The 18,893-nt window shown below is 45.0% G+C and overlaps 1 protein-coding gene across 15 annotated transcripts in view; it reads left to right on the plus strand.

Moving 5' to 3' along the window:
• Nucleotides 1-638: 638 nt before the first annotated feature.
• MECOM (MDS1 and EVI1 complex locus) overlaps nucleotides 639-18,893 on the plus strand; it is a 533,659-nt gene continuing 515,404 nt past the window's right edge. For 3 of the 15 annotated variants that reach the window (XM_070509495.1, XM_070509496.1, XM_044771042.2), the window contains exon 1: nucleotides 708-970. In XM_070509495.1, coding sequence (XP_070365596.1) covers nucleotides 934-970 — 37 coding nt within the window. In that variant the 5' untranslated portion in view covers nucleotides 708-933. Of the gene's footprint in view, nucleotides 971-18,893 lie in introns of all 15 variants that reach the window. The other 12 variants (XM_070509483.1, XM_070509485.1, XM_070509492.1 and 9 more) reach the window with 9 other exon arrangements.

Here is an 18,893-nt window from a genome sequence, read left to right on the forward strand (position 1 = left end):
CCGACCTCAGGGAAGGCAGGAGGTCTTGGATGTCAAATGCCCGAGCCTGCCCGGGCCTGGGAATCAACGGTGATCATTACTACCTGGTGGGAATAGGGCACTGAAATATTCCAAAGATGGCAGCAAGCATGGGTATTATACCTAAAATCGAGGAAGAAACAGTTATTTATTGTGCTTTCAACTCTGAAAGCAGAAGCCGCAATAGCTGCAGTAGCAGCGGGAGCCCCAGATTTCCCCGAAGTTCAGAATGATTCTCACTTTCTCCTGGATCATTCTCCAGAGTCTAGTCCTTCTGGTTCTTTAGTATGGGAAAGATTTTAAAAGTCCCCCCCGCCCCCACTCCTTCTTGCTTTCCCCCAGGGATGGTATAGAAAATTTCCTGCTATTTATGGTGGGAAAAACAATAACAATAATGATACAAGCTTATTGGTGATTTCAACACGAAATCCATCCCCTGCCCGTCTTTTTTCTTTTTTTTTTTTTTTGGGCGAGGTGTCTGCTCCCCTCTAGCTCCCTGCGCTCGCTCCCCGCCCCCCGCCGCCCTCCCCGTGGCTCCCTTTCTCCGCCTCCTCGGCGATTGCCATCTGACAAGATCTCCAAATCAAAGTGATAAATCGCTCCAAACTTTTTTTGGCGGCGCTGAGATGTTGGAGGGACGTCTAGCGCGCATGTGCGAAGGTGTCCGTCCAAACTGACAATGCTGGAGAGATAGCGAGTGTGGATTGAGAGAAAGGGAGAGAGGGAGGGAGAGAGAGTGAAAGAGGGAAAGACAGAGTGAGTGTGTGTAAGCGTGTGTGTGTGTGTGAGAGAGAGAGAGAGAGAGAGAGAGAGAGAGAGCGAGAGGGAGGGAGCGAGAGGGAGAGCAAAAGAAGGAAAAGATCCAAGAAAAAAAAACCCCAACCACACACCAGCGGCTGCAGGACTGGGCACAGCATGAGATCCAAAGGCAGGGCAAGGAAACTGGCCACAAGTAGGTGCAATATCCCTTTTCTATTGGCTTTCCCCCTCCTCTGCCATCTTGCATATCTGTCTCCAGCGCTCCGGGAGGGAGCGCGGGGCTGCCTCTCGCGCCGGGGCCCCGGGTGGAGGGCAGGCACAACGCAGCCCCAGCAACCTGCCGGTCCCAGCCTCCGCGCCCGGCCGCTCGCGCTCTCGCTCCTGCTTTGGGCGCCAGAGGAGCCGGGGCAGCCCTCAGCCCCGCGCACCGACCAGCTGTGGCAACCCCGGGGTGGGGGTGGGGGTGGGGGCAGCAAAGACCGGGGTGGGAGGGAGAAGAGAGCGCGAGAGCTAGCGGGAAGGGGTGGGGTGGGGTGGGGTGGGGTGGGGGGGGGAAGGAGATGAGAGAGTCTCCCCCTCCCCTCCCCTTCCCCCCAGGCGGAGGAGAGTTGCCTCTGGCCAACCAGCTAGTCCCGGGAGTGGGAGGAGGAGCGGGGGATGGGGGGGTGGAGTGGGGCAGGGAGCCTGTTCGGGCCTCGGTTTGTTTCTGGGGTTTGGGGTGGCTGGGTGGCTCGCAGGGAGCCACAGTGGCGGCGGCGGCGGGCAGCGGTGGTGGAGTTGGGAAAAGTTGCGAGGCGGCCGCTGGAAGTTGCGCGGGCTGGCGGGCTGCGCCGAGCTGCGGTTGCGGTAGTGGGCGCTGTGCGCTCGGCCGTGCTCTCCGGCGTGCGCGGCGCGGCTGGAGGACTGGGGTGGGGAGCTGGGGGACGAGGGTGGGGGCCATAGTCGCGGGGCGGGGGGGGCGCCGGCAGAGCGGAGCTACCGGCTTCGCGGAGCCGCCGGCAGGTGGGGAGGAAAGAGGCCCCGCGAGCGCGTGAAGAGCGGAGAGCGGAGGGCGCCCAGCCAGCGGCGACAGCCGCCGAGGGGAAGGGGGCCGAAAGGGCGCACTCCGGCCCGCGAGCTCCAGGCTGGCGGGGCGCCGAGTGACCCCCAGGGGGCGGGCTGCTGGGACACTGGGCCGCGGCGAGGGCGCGGCAGAGCCTCCCACTCTCCTTCTGGACGCAGCTGGGTCTCGGGTCGCTAACCCTCCCCGGCGCCCCCTGCCTGCCCGGCGTGGAGCGGCCCTGGTCACGCGGGAAAAGGGCGATTGGGTTCGGGCGGGGGCGGCGGGACCCTCATCCCCCATTCTGCTCTCAGAAGCGTTGGGTGACTTCGCCCGGCTTTGCCCGCCGAGCCGACCCTGTCCCAGAAGCCATGCGCCTCAGCTGGGACTGTGGGCGACAGGAGTGGGTTTGTCCAATTGCTTCTCCCTCGAATCTGAGGGGACTCAGCCGTGCCGACATCCGGAGCAATCCGGAGCAGTGCAAAGCGCTCCTCCGCGAGGTGTCAGCACGCGGGGTTGGAGCAACCTCGGGAGAGGACAGGCCGCCGTTCGCTCTCTTACTCGCTGAAAACAGAACTCTTTAATTATTTTGCTTGTGGACCAGAGAAAGGAAAGATGACGGATGGGTGGGATGCTTCTCCCTAGTGAAGTCCCCAGTCTCCCCGCCTCCCCTCCCTTGCATATTAAAACCAAGTACGCCCCCTCGCCTTCCAGCCTCCGGTGTCCCCGCAGCAGCCGCGCGGAAGGCAGCGGCACCTTGGCGGGCTGGGTTGTTTCTTTGGCGTTGGGAGTCCGCGGTCTAGCCCAGCGAGATGCTGTCATCGCAGGCGCCTTTCCAGTGCTTCGTCCAGTCCTCACCCAAGCACTTCTTCATTCCCCGATATGTTTCTTTTCGCCCTGGTCTCAAGGATCAACCTAATATAGGGCTCTTTGGGTCATCAGTCCATCTGTTTCTCTTTTGGATAGTGTTCATTTCACTTAGCTGCGACAGTGTCGAAGCGCGCCAGTGGAACTCCTGTTTTTCCTGTTTGCTTTTAAATGAGGCCGATGTCTTTATTTTCATCCGAGGAGGAATAAATGTACATATGCTTGGAGGCCTGAGGGCTTCAATTCCGACTAAAGGTTAGGAGTGTGTGTGTGTGTGTGTGTGGGTGTGTGACTGGGGGGACGGAGGTGGGGTCGGGTGGAGAGCCTATTTCAACCATGCCTAAGTTGTGAAATGAAAGCCGAAGGCTTCGCGCGCCTCATTGCCCAGGATCCGCCGAAGTGAAAGCAGACCACAAAACCCTTCGAATTTTTTGAGCAACTTTTTCAACTATTTTAATTGCCAAGCTGTACGCTGCGCATTAGAATGTTTCCTCACGCACAGCCCACTCAACATCCAGAAACCCAGCCTCGTTTCCGATCTGATACTTGTCATTCATCCAGTGGGAGAGCGATTTATTTTGTGTCTGGCTTCTCAAAGGATGCTGGCTGCCGCTTTCTGATAACTAGATACGAACTCTTACAAACTTTTTCTTGCTAAGCCTCAGCTTCCCGCTCGCGCTGCTCCAGCTGTTGCCATCGCGGCTGTCTTTCTCAGAGAGAAGCGCTGCTTTATGCAATTCTTCAGTTACAATCTGGGTAATAAAGGAAACCGTCTTGAAACTACGGATTTTTGTATTTTACAGCGCTGTTTCCTTTCCCCCGCGTAGTGCGTGAGTTTCCTAGCGCGTGGCGGAGACCCCTGCCGCGCAATCCGACGAAAACTTCGCTGCTCGGTCTGCACCGATTTCTTTCTTTCTCTGGGTTAGGAAGAGGCATGTGACCAGCACACTTTAAAAAACAAACCTACCTTTATCGTTGCGAAAGTAAACATTGCAATGGAAACAAATCACGTAGGAACAGTTGTTTTCTCGATTGCTTGTTGCTCTTTTTGTCTTTTGTAAATTTCTTTGGTGGCCAAGTCCTGTCGTTGTCTTGGCCACGGTACAGCATCCCATGGACCGAGACCAGGGACCAGAGACCCTGAAAGTACGCACTAAAGTTAAATCCAGAATGAATGCACAACTCATTTTTCCAGCTCACAGGGCTTGGTTTTTTTGCACAATAGTTGAAACCGGTAAATTCGTTGCAAATCATTTGGGAGGAATAAACCGTTTAATTAAAAAAAAATAAAGGAGGGAAAAGCAAGAAGATTGACATGTGTACTGTCTAAAGCCCTTGGCTTTTATTCTCATCTTTAAGAAAAGAAAACTAAAAGCCAAGCAGACGCTGGCAGCGCCACAAGGCTTCCCAGCCGTTTTCTTGGGCAGCTAGGACGGCACCTGGGCCGTGCCAGAAATGCCAGTTGCAACTGCTTTTCTCCTGGTGATGGGAAAGAAGTGTGGTTGGGTCTGCCCAGCAGGTCTACTGCTCGAAACACCGAAGGAACCCCCATCCCACTTCTCTAAAGTGACACCCGGCAGGGTTTCAATCACAGCAATGAACGAGTTGCAAGGAGTAACCCCCCTTAGCTACCGGTCCCCAGAAGTCTCGTAAAGACCCAGAAGGCGATGCGATTAGCAAGACCCCGGCGAGGGGGGCACTTGTTACTTGTACACTTGATCTCTATTTAAAAAGAGGCCTGAAGTAGGTAAGGTGGATGACGACTCTCCCTCCCGCGCTTCAACTCCTTTCACCTTAGCAGCCCAAGACCTAAATAATAAAGGGAATGCCCCCAGGTTCTAGCCTGCACTCCCTTGTGCCCACCTACCTGCGTCTTCCTTCATCCTTAAAGAAACACTCAGATTAAAACACAAAGCTTTGTTTAAAAATGTGTTTTATTTGTTTATCTCAGACTGCTTTGGAGGAGGGAAAACGCTGGTCGGTCGGAGGCAGAGGCCCCTTCTAGGAAGGCGGTTTATTTGCCATTACTTGACCATTCCCCTGGCTTAGGCCTTCTTTATTGCATTTGGCACTTGGAGCGCAGTCTTCCTGCGGCATTTCGATGTGTTTTGCCAAAAAAAAAAAAAAAAAAAAAAAAATCAGTTTAGGGGAAGGTTAATAACGCTTTTCATTCCCCCCCCCCCCCCCCCATCCTCGACACTGTGGAAGGGGACGGCTCATTAGCTGCAGAGGCAGGAAAGCTGGAAAGAAAGGCTCCTTTCTCAGGTTTTTATTTGTAGGGACTGAGGAGTCACAGGTCTTGGCGACGGTGCGCGTGTTAGTGTGTGCATACGAGCGAGTGAGTGTGTCTTTTGCGGGGTGGCCCAGCTCTCAGGCTTCCGAGCGAGGCCTCTCCCTGCTACCCCGGCCAGGCCTGCGCCGACAGACATTCAACACGTAGGACGCTTGTCGAATAGAAATTAACGCGTCATTCCACGAAATTTTTGCTTTCTTCTTTTTTTTTAAAGTTGAAGATAATAACTCTGTAAGCAGTTTCCCTTTAAACATCTCGTCGTTTGGGAGTTTGTTTTATTTCATTTTTGAAAGTTGGCGCCAGGTTATCCGAGGCTGCAGGCCACAGCTGGGGACTCCTGGCTTTGTCCTCCTGGGGCAAGGAGGGCAAAGGAGGGCAAGAGAGCACCGACTTATCCTCGAAACCTGGCTCGGTCCCCTCTCTCCCCACACCTCCTCTGTTTTGCCTCTGCTGGAAGCAGGTCCTGAAGTGGAGAAAGTTGACTTGTCATCTTCTGGCCAATGGCTCTTCCCCTGTTCCCAAGGTACTCAGTGCCTGGCAGAGCCCTATCCCCAAGAGCTGGGTACAAACTCCCACCCGTCATCTCAAAACCTCTTAGTGCAGAGGAAATGGGCCCTGATGGGGAGGGCGGGGTGGAGCTGGGGAGGCCCTTGTGGGGAGCTAGGCAGTGCTCACCCTGGGCGTCCCCCTACACCTCCGTCCTCCAGCTGCTCAGCTCCTGGCTCCCAGGCTTCGGCCAGAACTCTTCCTCCCTCGCCAGCCTCAGAGGTGCTGAGTGCCTGGAGCGCTGCTTCCCTTGGAGCTGGGTTTGCAATGACCATGTACACACACATGCACCCACGCACGTGCACACACACGTCTGGGGTTCAGGAACACTCCAGTGTGGAGGGCAGGCACATCCTCGCTCATTCACTCTCCCTGCAGGGCAGGCCCCTTACCAGCCTCATCGGGCAGGGGAGAGAGAGGCTGGGGGGAGATGGGGCGGAGGAGACGGTCACACTATAATGATGCTAGGCACATTTTTCTGGAGTGGTGGTTAACCCTTCCACGGCTGGGAGCTGCAGCTCTGGGCACTTTCTACTAAAATGGTCTGTGGGGGCTGCTTCTCTTTTTAGCTAGGCAGCCCAGGATGAATCATTAGTTCCCTCCCTACTCCATTTGCCACGGTCCTCTTTCTAAAATTAGATTTCCCCCTTCCCACTCTTCTGGCTTTCAGAGTTTACCAGGGAATTCTCAAGGAAATTGGCTGTGGAGTGAGAACAAGTGTGAGGAAGAGGATAAAAAGGAGATAAACAAATAGAACAGAAAACAAGAGAGGGAGAAAGGAAGAGGAAAGCAGGGTGCTGCTTCTCCCAGAACCCCAGTTTGCACACAGATTGGTATTATTTTTTCCCCCAGTAAATGAAAAAAGTATAATCCTTGTTAATTACCTTTGCTTCTATGCCATACAAGAAACTTCAGAGATGTTTCCACATAAGGAAGAAACTGTTTACAAAACTCTTTCAAAAGTGTGACATATTGCTCTAGTTCGGCACTGAAAAGCTAAACACACTTACCCTCCTTTGAAGTGCCCTGGCGGGGGCAGCTTATTTGAGTGCGGTTCAGATATTGCTGTGGGTATAACTAATGGCCTCTACCTATTTAGCTCAAGTGGGAGGAGAGAAAGGCCTGAATTCCTTGTCCAATGGGTCCCTCTGGAGACTGGGTTCTGGCTCCTGGCCAGTTCGGTACAATGTCAACATTGAATATTTGAATTCCCAGACTCTATTTAACAAGTTTCTAAATAAATAAACTCATTGTGTGTCTGTGTTTAAAATTATTTCACCTCTTTCATAAAAGCTACAGCATCTTATTACATTGGCCTCGCAAGTTGATTTTTAAAAACATAAACAAACAAACAGAGCTTAAGGCATTTTAACAGGCAGAACTTCACAATATGTACGTTTTGCAAAGATGTTCTCTCACACGTGGCTGGGTAGTCGCTATTTAGAGGGATCTTGGGCTGTTCTGTGTGACATGATAGTGAAATTATAATAAAAAACCAAGTTAAGCTCAGAAAGCCAGCAAAATATTAATCACATCTAAAGGAAGGCCTGACTGTGTAACTCTAGTGTCTTTAGATATTTGATAATTTTTCCTCCTGGGTCCTATAGGGGACAGAAAGCTTCACTGATATGTCCTAAATGGGTAGGGATAGAATTCTGCCCAGATGCAGTTTTGTTTCTGGGCACTTTCCTTTATCTGTGTCTGTCTTTGTAAGTTGGAAGGGGTAGATAGGCACATGTTATCCTCATATTTCAGCCTGGTTTAAAAAGGCCTGCATGAATCTTATGTTTTTACTGAAGTCTCAGCATTTGAACATCCACAGTATTTTTATGCAATGGGAACATCCTTGTTCTAGGAAGTACACACTTAATTTTTTTTTTTTTTTTAAAAAGAGGCAAGTTCTAGTCCTCTGGAAAGTGTGGACCCCATCTGGAGTTGTTAGGAAAGAAAGTGGAATTTGCTCTAATTGATGTGTATAAAGTACAACATTATTAAAAAGAATGGGATTTGAAAGGGCACGTAGCAAAACCCATAACATTTAGCTGGTAACATGGAGAGCTCGAAGCCAAGAAGAAAATACCACCAACCCATGCAAACCCTAAAATAGATTACAATGACCTCAGCCATTTTCATTTTCAAAAATAATAGCCATGATTAAGACAGGGGAGTGTTTTACTTGGAACCATACTATTCTGCATTATTATAAAAGCTGTTTTGTGGTTAAAGAACTGTTTCATTATAGGAAAAAAAAAGCAAGTCAATTTTTAATCAAATTCCTGACTCTTCAAAAGCTCTCATTCTTGAATTACTTCTTATTTTGATTTTAGCTGTTATTCTTATTCATTAGCAAACAGGCTTTTGGCTTGTATGTTCAGCCAAATCCTTGGCTACTAACTAAAGGAGAAATTTTATTTAGAAGAGAGATTTTATTAATTCCCGTAGTAAACACCTGCCTAGGGGCCACTGACTATGTAACAGGAAGAACCGAAGCTTTCTTAACCTTCCTCAAGAACCTGCCTCTAGGAATTAATTTCATATGTTAGGGTTGTTCAAATTAGGACATTTATGAAAGTCCTCATACGTGGCACTTGGTGGGGCTGGCAATGGGCAGGCTTATGATATAAATAGCAATGAGATCTTCCTGTGCGCACAGACAAGCCGTGTTCCCCACTCTCATGAATGTTACAGATGTGCTCCCCAGTGTTTGAATCTGAGCGTGGTCCCTGACTGAATAGCTGAGTCCCCTTCAAATTACAGAATGCCGCCGAGCCCCAGGATCTTTACCTGTAAATGGAGAGTAATAATACCACCCTTCTTTGTCTGCTGTGAGGGTGTGTGGGGGTAAATGCATGCAAAGTACCTAAGTCACATGTGATCACTAAATAAGTCTTCATCACTTCCCTTCCAATGTGTCAATTAAATTTTTTGAAGAGAAATTTTTTGGACGTCCTTCTCTTCCACCCCATTCTGTTTCTATCCAGTCCCCCTTTTAGAAGTATTTGCATGTATTGAGTAAGCATTTTGTATGTCTTTTCAATAAATTATGCCTCAAGATAAATGGAAGTCCTTTCTAAAATTTGGGCACATCAAAACTGTCTATACAAAGCCAAAACTGGCAGTAAATTTATTAGGAAAACTTGAGAATCTTCCCTTGTCCTTTTTTGGGGAAGGGGGCCACTGTATAAGTAAAGTGATTGAGATTTCCACTTTATTCCACAGACTTTGGCATCATATGCACACAGTCTAAGTTTAGTTGTGCCTGGTCTCCAGTTGACATTAGACCATAATCCCTTTTGTATGAACTTTTACTTTTAATGGAATGAGTTTCGTAAGTCACTTTACTACCTTAGCTGGGTTGCTCTTCTCTAAATGAGGGGATAGGACTATAGCTGAGCTTGTAAACTCAAATGCCTATAGGGATTGGCAGGTACAATAAATGAGTGAAGCAAAGTGGGTATAAGCACTTAAGCTCTTTCCTATTTTTGTTTAAAATTTTGATGCCCAGCCTTCACATTCCAGAACAAGAGGGAGTGGTGGCGTCTGTGGCAAACTGGGAGTAAAAGCCTTCCTTAAAGGGGGCAGCTGCTACTCAGCTCCAGCTCACTGCTGCCATTTGGGCAAGGGGCCCAGTGCTGCTGGGTCTTCTAATTTTTGAGAGAAGCCACATATCTGGATTTGTATGTGAATTTTCTCTACTTTAAAATGTTGGCTCAATTAACAACGACAACAATAACAACCAACAACATTCTGCGGGCCCAAACAAACACCTCTGTCTGCCACGTATAGTTCACAGACCCTGGGTTTGCAATATCTGGATTGGATATTTTACGATGTCCACAAGGCTTCCTGAATTTTACCTTGTTTTTTTTAAGATCTATATCTTTTTCTTCCACCCCAGAGTTAATGTGTGTGTGTGTGTGTGTGTATGTGTGTGTGTTTTGATAGGTGGAAGTACTTATTACAGAATCTGATATCTGGCCATTTATCTGGAAAAAAAGTCTTTCACGGCCATATTGTGTCTTTCTTTCCCTCCATGCTGCTTCATCATTAATTGGCTTAAGAAAATAAACTGAAACACTCACTCTCCTTCTCATAGCCACTAGCCACCATTCTTATTTCTCACTCAACCCAGTTCTTTGATTTGTGGGCTGGGGGTTGGGCAGTAAATCATTAGGAGACAGTTTTCTGTGGTTTTCCACAGTGGGAGAAGAAGTCATTTGGCTACTGTGGGTATAACAGAGGAAGAGTTCGCTCCTGCCCCCTAGGAGGGTCCAGATGTCATGTCCTGTACATCTGTAACTGAAGAACCCGACTGATTTTTAAGACATGAACCTAAGATGGGGAAATTAGATTTTAAGGGTTGAATGCATTATTTGACAAGAGTGATTTTCCTTGTAAGATGGTTTTATATGTTCAGGGAACATTTGAAAATAAAATACGTTCTGTTTATTATCATAAGTTATATTTATAGCAGAAATGGTAGGTGTATAATAAGTAAAACTAAATTCTGAGGACTAGTAGGGCAAAGTGTGGTGATGAAATGTCAATAATATTTGGACTAAACACTTTGTAATATCTTCATCAGTACTGTAATCAAGGGACTGGTCAATAAATACTTGTTGCTATCAGTTAACATGGTTGGAGAAATCATCAGATAGTGCAGTACTTGCAGAGGAGGATTTAAAATAGTGATGAACCATGCTTAGAAACACTATCAATGGGTCATCAGCTAGCTAGCTCCCAATTTTTTACACCTGACACTGAAGCCCAGATTGTTAGCCTGGCCTTTGTGATCCTCCTTTAAATTTAGTAAGAGATCAACACATGTTCGTTATTATTTTATTAACTTTCCAGTCTCATATGTTTCCCTACTGAAGACTGGTCCATTCAGCCTCACTTGTCTAGTCACCCACCGTCTCACTCTCTTGCCAGCCTCGCCTTGTGTTTCCATCTTCCAACCTTCGGCAATGATGTCACCACAGTCTGTAAAACTACCCGTTCTTTGACCATCAACATCTCACTCCTTTAAGATTTAGTTTAAACCTTTCCTTCTTCAGAAGTTTTATCCTCATCACTCTTGGAGACGTGATTTCTCTATGTCTTTTCATTCTAATAGTATGAAATTATTTTTACCTACCGTGATTTTGGCATTTTATTATAAATTCCTTATCTTCGCTATATCTATCTTATTTTTCTAGCTAAACTGTAAAACTCCTGGAGAACCCATTTCTGTTTTGTACAGTTCCTGGTTCTATGCTTTGCATATGGCAGATATCAGTACAATTAGGTGATAGTGGTTAGCGATGGGCTTTGGTAGATTTTGTGAGCTCCTGCAATTTCTTTGCCTGTAAAACCTCCGAAGTCAGGTAATGTCAGCACTAGACCTCTGGGACAGCTGACACTTTGATTGCGTGCTAAATCCACAGTTGGCCTATTTTGACAGTGATAAACCACCTTGAAAGCACATTTGGAATCTAGAGTATTATTCCTAATTTTTACCAATAATGCTCCTCATTTTGCCAGTGCAGGTATAACCCACAGCTCCTCAGTTAAATTACAAATTGTCATTGATCTATATTTGATCTCAAGGTTTATGGAAACTCTGTCCTGAACCTGATGCTGGAGACCGTCAGTGGAGGCGAGGTACAGATGGTGAAACAGTTTGTGGACTCATGTTCTTCCTAGGAGTCTGAGGATAGTCCGCTTCACAAAAGTCATCAGAAACCGTGCTTTTACATAATTCTAACCCCAATTTAGGCAGAATTAATATAGAGCATAGCAACAAGAATCTTGCTGTAAATTTTAATGTATGTTTATGATTAAAGGCTGTTTTAAACAATTTCCGGCTGATAGATAATGATGTTGCATTCACTCTTGTTTTGATTAAATTAACCCCACTCACCCAATGGTGTCCCCTTAATTCAAATGCAGCCCTGACTTCTTCCTTCCCCAGCATCCCCTCACCTCGCTCCTCTACCCCCCATTTCACAAATCTCTCATCTTTATGGAGAAAACAGGACTGTTTGTGCTTCGGACAGCACTCCTTAAGGCCTGAACGAGGTTTATAGGGTTTCAATGCCCATTAGGAGTTTTCATCCCCCAAGACCAGCTTGGTGTGACTTTTTATTCTGCCCTTTGAACTGCTCTTAAGGTATTGGGAGCCCCTTAAAATGAGGGCAGGGATTAAGAACCACAGCTTTCATACTTTGATTCCAACTATAGGCTTTACCTCTGACAGGAACTATGAAATTAGTAGTAATAAAATGTTTCATGATAAAACGATAGTAAAAATGAATGGAAGGATGGAACAACTATCTTGGTTCTGAGGGGTCGTGGCTCGTGACCTTCTTTTGGGTCTCAGACACATGCAAGACTCTGATGAAAGGTATGGAGCCTCTCCCCAGAGACTGCAAATATGCATAACAATTTACATATAATTTCGGTGGTTCATGGACTTCTAAATTCCAGCCATAGATCTTATAGGGAGACACCCACATGTTCAGACTTGATTCACCCTAGTGTGTTTATTGTATAACATCCTAAAGTCTTTATCAATCTTTTCTTCATTATTTTAGAAACATTATTTTTTTCTGATTACAAAATTTACGTACACTTGTTCTAATAATTTAAAAACTGCAAGAATGTTATGTCATAGAAAATGAAAGTTCTTTGTCATCTGCCCCCTTTCTTTTGTCACACGCTGCCTGCAGTGGGCCACTATTCACCCTTTAGTGTTTAGTCCTGCAGATTTTTTTTCCCATGCTTTTATTAGCACTTGCCTACGTATAGATTTATAACTTTTTACAGCAACTTACTTTTTTCTTTTTTAAAACTTAATAATATACCTCGGACCTTTCCCCCTGTCAGTACGTATCAATCTAACCCATTCTTTTAAAGGCAGCAGATCTTCCATTTTTTGAATGTGACACATTTTATTGAACCAGTCCCCTATGGATGACATTTGGGTAGTTTCCAGTTTTCAGAACAGGACAGACAGAGAAGTTCCCCAAACCAGGTCTAAGGGAAAATGAAAGTGAAGTGTACAATTAAAGGAAGCTCATGGTTCAGGGTGAAGTGTGCTGGCCTCTAAGCCGTGGGCACAGCGGGGCTTTGGGGAGGTCATAGAGGGTTGCCTCACCCTGTCAGGACAGATCAGATTTCCAAGCATCTTTACCCCCTGGAGGACCAAGGGTCGAATCCCAGAGCTAAGGTACATCTTTGTAAGATCCACTGTGATATGTCTTTGATATTTCAAGCTTACTGGATTGTTCTGGACTTCATATTTATGCTCCATTTCTGTTTTCTCCTGCTGCTTGCAATAGGCTATAGCTGAAATAAATCTGTATAGCCCTAACTGGATAAAGATAGGTAAGTTGTCAGGGTTTAAAGTCTCAAAATTCTTTTTTTAATTGTGATTTTTTTTTTTTTTTGGTTTCTGTGGTGTATTATCATCACACTGCCCTATCCTGTATATGCACCTTAAGCCAACTGGTGTGACCAGATGAATGCAGAAGGTTATTGAAGTCAATTGAAATTTTTTTGATGTTCTTTAAAAAAATTACCCACAATTTCTAACCTATGAATTGGAAAGACTATTTTTACAGGAAAATGTTTTTCACTGGGTAACCAGGGTATGGGAAAACTTTTATAATGGAAACTATCTCTTACTTTTAACTATAGCATCAAAAATATGACAGTATAATGTTACACACCAAAGCCCATCAGATGCAGAATTCCAGTTTTTGATTATAAGTTATAAACCAGGATAGAGAGACTTCTGAAAAGTGGTTTTCTTTGGCAACGATGTTGTTGATTAAATATAAAAAATTCAGAAAAAATTAGTTCAGCCCATTCCTTTACACAGAAGGTTACAAAAATGGAATAGTTGGGTTTTGTTTCTAGTGGGAACAACTTGGCTTATTAAAGCTCATTGGATTATATTAGATTAAAAACACACTAGACATTTTAGATTGAATTTGAAGAGGTACCACTCAAGGAATTAAAATTTAGTCATATAAATCTTTTTAAGAATATATTTACTTTGCGATTCTGATTCCTTAGAGGACAGTATTTTTTCCAAATTCACATTTTTTTTGGTGGGTGTGTAAAAGTCGCATGGGGCATTACTCTTGTTAATATTTTCAAAGTATATTTTAAATGAGATCAATCAAATTGAGTCAATAAATAGTTATTGAGTGCCTAGTTTATATAAGACATGGTGAACAAAATCCTAGAAACACTCACTTTCCTGAGAATATTGAACATCAGCATTTGACAGACATACATATACCCCTGACAATGGTTTATTATCTGAGACAAAGATCGCTATGTGCCTGTTGCTGGCCGTAAATGACTACATAGTAATTTTCGTAAGTTTGGAATACTGAATCCTTTGCCTGCCTCTTCTCCAAATATTTTGTTAAGATTGTGAAGCCTCACAGCCAGCAAGTGGCAATGCCATTCCAAGCGTTTGGGATCTTGCATTTGAATATAATGCTGTAGTTTATTTCTCCTGATGTCTGTCAGATGGGGAGGTCATTGCCTGCCTCACTAAATTATTTGCGTGTTAATGCTGAAACGGTTTTCATTCAAGATGCTTGAAAACAAAACCAAGTCCTTTGTAAATACTTGCTGTTGATGATCATCACCCATCCATTCATTCAACAGCTATTTGTTGAGCGCTTACAATTCTGGGTGAAGGGAAGGCGGCAGTACACGTCAGACAAGGACCCTGCCCACAGGAGGCGCCCATTCTGGGGGCATAAGTGTATATGGTCATACACTTCCAGACGTGGACTGTGCTAGGAAGAAGATAAAGCAGGGTAACTTGCCAGAGAGTACCCAGGGCCCTTGTTTTAGAAAGGTGGTGGGACAAGACCTCTCTGAGGAGGTGACATTTGAACAGAGAGCTAAGTGAGGAGAATGTTGCTAAGTGTTCGAAGTGTGGCACGTTGAAACTCAGAGAAAGCAGGCATGTCCACCTTGGCTCATTCCCTAACCTAGAGCAGAAGCAGATAAGGTTATTGTGTATCTTCCTTTATAGATGGAGGGAGTGGGAGTTTTGTGTTTGATCTGTAAACACTAGGTTAGTGGCAGCATCAGAGAAAAAGTTAGGTTTCTAGACCCATAATTCAGTCCAGTTAAACAAATATTTATTGAATATACATTCAACAGCCCAAGCCAAGCATGGTGTTGGGCACTGAGTACACAAAGAGAAAAAAATATGTTTCCTGCCCTTGAGGAACTTATAGTCTATTGGGAGTGACAGACATGTGAACAGATGTTTTCAGTACAGTGAGTGGGTGCAATCACAATGGATGTAGTATGTGACCAATGGCATACCCTCATTTCACATACCCTCGTTTTACATCTATTCTTGCAAAAAAAATTCTTTAACCCATATCCATCTAAGCTCAGAAAAAAAAATACATGTTTCAAATTTGAGGGTTAAAAATTTGCATGTGTGTAATGCAATTTAAGGCATATTTCTAAATTTATCTTCTGAGACTTCAAATGCCTACTATAAAGGATATTTATATATTAGATGGGCAACTAAATGTTTCCTGAAAGGTCCACCTGTCACGTTTGTCTGTGATTATGGAAATGCTGATTGCAATCACTGAGAAAGATGTAGGGTGTACTTGAGGTGTATGCCCCACAGCCTGGGGTCTGCAGATGAGCAAATTACCCTTCCCATGCTCACCAGTTTCAGTGAATTTTGTCCCTTGTGCAGTTAGAGCAACTATTCCTATCACAGTTCCAGAAGAAGTTCTTTTAGGAAGATCTCAAAGAGTTTCCTCCTTGCCAGTTGTAGCTCTGTCTGAGAGGAGAGATCTGATCAAAATGCCCAAACTGAAATCTAAGTGGTTTCAAAAGGTGCATCTTGCTTTTAGGCTCAGTTTTGTCCAGTAGAAGATAGTGCCACCCGAGGACTGACAGGAGCTCAAAGAAATGGCTTGTCTCTCAGGTCAGCATGTGATTTTGTCTTTGTAAAACAGAAATAAGAATAAAAAGCACTACCCTCTCTTCTGATTCTCTTTGCTAATCATTTTGCTGTACTGTGTTTATGTGTCTAAGCCAATATTCCAGCCACTGGGCTTGGCACAGAAATCGATGCCTCCAACATCATTACTGCTGGGCACAGTTTGAAGTCCTGAGCAAACTCCCCATTTTCCTAAATGCATAAGATGCTAGTGATTTAAGGATACTGTTGATAATATTGCCATATTAGAACACCAGCATAGATGTTGTTTGACCCACGAAGCAATGTTGTATTTCTGTTTCTTTGACCTAAAAATACTGGGTAGATGGATCTGAAGAGGATGGGAAATGTCAAGGTAAAAAGCATTATGCATCTAGGGCTTTCCAAGGGCCTCATGATCTGTATATCAGATCTCTCTTCCTGCCCTTGAGTGATGGCAATCTCTGTCACCAAGGTTTTACCCGCAAGAAAAGAAAATACTCTGACACCTAATACAACGAGCTGCACCTTAGGAAACCTTCCAAGTGGATCCGTGATGTTGGCCAGGACTTGTGGATGGCTTCCAGGATGTGTGGAACGCAACCATTTATTTCCTCTACCACACTCGGCGGGATTTTCCTGACCACATCATAACATCTCATTATGTGCACTTGACAATTAGTAGTAACTTTCCTAAGAGGAAAGTGCTCTCTGTTGTGTTTTAAGCCCTATCTCCCTTGAAGATAGGCTCTTGTTTTTTCCTTAGGTGTGATCATCTCAAAAGTTCAGTATATTTTGGGCACTATGGGCATGTTTTCTGGTGGATGATGCTGGCTGGGAGAGTCACGACATAGTTTGAGTCTCAACTTTGCTGCTCATCAACCCGGTCTCCTTGGGCAGGATACTAACCCTCTGAACTTAATGTCCTCACGTCTAAGGTGGGAACAGTAACTACCTCTGCTTTAGCTTCCTCCAGACCAGTAATGTGAAAATAAGATGACATATGTATAAGCTTTTATAAGCTGTAAAGAGCTGTGTAAATTTAACATGCTATTAAAAGTTCTAGAAATTAGAGAATATTAAGAATGCTAAGGAGGGATTAAGACTGTAGACTCTAGAGACACATTATTTAGGCTGAAATCTTGCCTCTACTACTACCTAGCTGGGTGGCCATGGATAAGCTACTTAGCCTCTCTGTGCCTCAGTTTCTTCATCTGTAAAATGGAGATAATTTATAACAACAATAAGTAATAGTACTCGTCAAGATTATTGAGTGTTCATGCATTATTGCGGTTAATTCTCCCATCTCTGTTAGGTGGGGGATATTACTATCTTGGTCTAGAGATGAGGGCACTGGAGATGGGTAAGTTATTTGCTGTAGGCCTCTCAGTTCCAAGTGCAGTGATGGGATCCAGGCTGGATCTGCTTTACACCAAAGCCCAGGAACTCAGTCTGAACACTCCACTGCCTTATTTTTGTCATCCAGAAATAAAAGCGGAACATTGCACAGCCTGAGCATCCCAGAGCTCATAAAAGGTAATAAGATTTTGGATAGAGGACATCTTAATTTAAAGAAATGATTTCGTACAACTCTTAGTAGAGAGGAATTTTGCTGCAATTTATGTGCGTAATCTTCTCTTTATGACAAGGGCTGGTTGTCTCTTTGTCTTTCCTTTTCGTCCCAGAGTTATCTGCAGTGTGGTTTTCCATCACTTTATGTTTTAGTTTTCCTTAGGGAACTCTACAAATATTTGTTGAATGAATGACTTAGAGGAGACTTCATTACTTCATTGCCTGAAATCACCAGCTACTTATACCATACAACTCACCAGTGAATGGTACTGGATTCAGATCCCCATTTTCTAAACAATGCACTGTGGCAGTAGACTAGCCCAAGGTCATCAGGATATTTTTAACTTCCTGAATCTTTCCTCTATGCACACATCTGAGGCTGAGTCCTGTTCACCCATCCTCAACTTTGTTCTAAAATCCAAATGACTGGGACCTTGCAAAAAAGTGTTTTGAGTAGTTGCAAAATTGAATAATCTGGGGGCTGGCCTGGTGGTGTAGTGGTTAAGTTCACCTACTCTGCTTTGGCGGCCTGGGGTTTGCTGGTTTGGATCCTATGCATGGACCTACACATGGCTCATCGAGCCATGCTGTGACAGCATCCCACATAACATAACTAGAAGGACTTACAACTAGGATATACAACTATGTACTGGGGCTTTGGGGAGAACAAAAAGGAAGATTGGCCTCAGATGTTAGCTCATGGCCAATCTTCCTCATGAAAAAAAATAAAGAATAAAAAAATAAAAAATTGAATCATCTGTGGGGTTTAAATAAGGGGAGGGGTAATGAGTTCTCAGATCTAGTTCCTTTTTTTTCTCTTGGTGAGGAACATTGGTCCTGAGCTAACATCTGTTGCCAATCTTCTTTTTGCTCAAGAAAGACTGCTGCTGAGCTAACGTCTGTGCCAATCTTCCTTTACTTTGTATGTGGGATGCCACCACCACATGGCTTGATGAGCAGTGGGTAGGTCTGCACTTGGGATCCAAACCAGCAAACCACGGGTTGCTGAGGCAGAACATGCAAACTTAACCACTATGCCACTGGGCTGGCCCCTTTTGTTTGTTTTTTATTTTGGGGAGAAGACAGTGGACAAGTTAAGAGAAGATATGGTGACTCAAATACGGCTGTATAGAATCACTTGGAGAACTTAAATATACCAGTACTCGGAATCCACCCCAAACCAATTCCATCAGAATCTCTAGGGCTGGGGTTCACGCAGTGGGGAGCAACGAGTCCTGGGCATAAGAAACTGGGAAGAAGAAGGTCATTTTGGTTAAAGAATCAGAGAGAGAGCAGAGATAGCAAGGTGGCTCCAAATGCTCCCTTTGGGGTTGATTCTGAGGCTTTATATATTTTAATGTATGGCTTCCTTCTGGTTTTTACAGGCACAGGTTTGGAAGTTGGAAATATTCTCTTAGCGCTTAGCTCCATGAGCTTGCTTTCTGCCTATGATTTCTGGCCTTTGCAGCAGTGATGGGTGAGAGATTTCTAGTTGTGAAAGGCCGTTGTGGGGGCCTTCATCACAGAGACGCGGTGATCTTCTGAGGGCCCAGAAGCTCTGATGTCTTTCTGACCCTTTTGATCTGGTGGCCATTTTTAAAAGGACAGTAATGTTTTCCAGATTAAAAAACAACAGCAAAAATAACTCAAACCAAAACAGAATCAGCCACTGCTTTGTGAGAAAGCATTTTAATATTGCTAGTTGCTTTTGTCTTTTTCCTAGGATCTCAGACACGAACGCTTCTGCCAACCTTCCCCTGAAAGGGGAGCCTTGGGAAGGCATGTAGGGAAAACAGAATAAATTGTAAAAAAAAATAGAGATCTCTACCAAGAAAGGT

The sequence above is a fragment of the Equus asinus genome, chromosome 5, assembly GCF_041296235.1.
Source record: "Equus asinus isolate D_3611 breed Donkey chromosome 5, EquAss-T2T_v2, whole genome shotgun sequence".
NCBI classification, from domain to species: domain Eukaryota; kingdom Metazoa; phylum Chordata; class Mammalia; order Perissodactyla; family Equidae; genus Equus; species Equus asinus.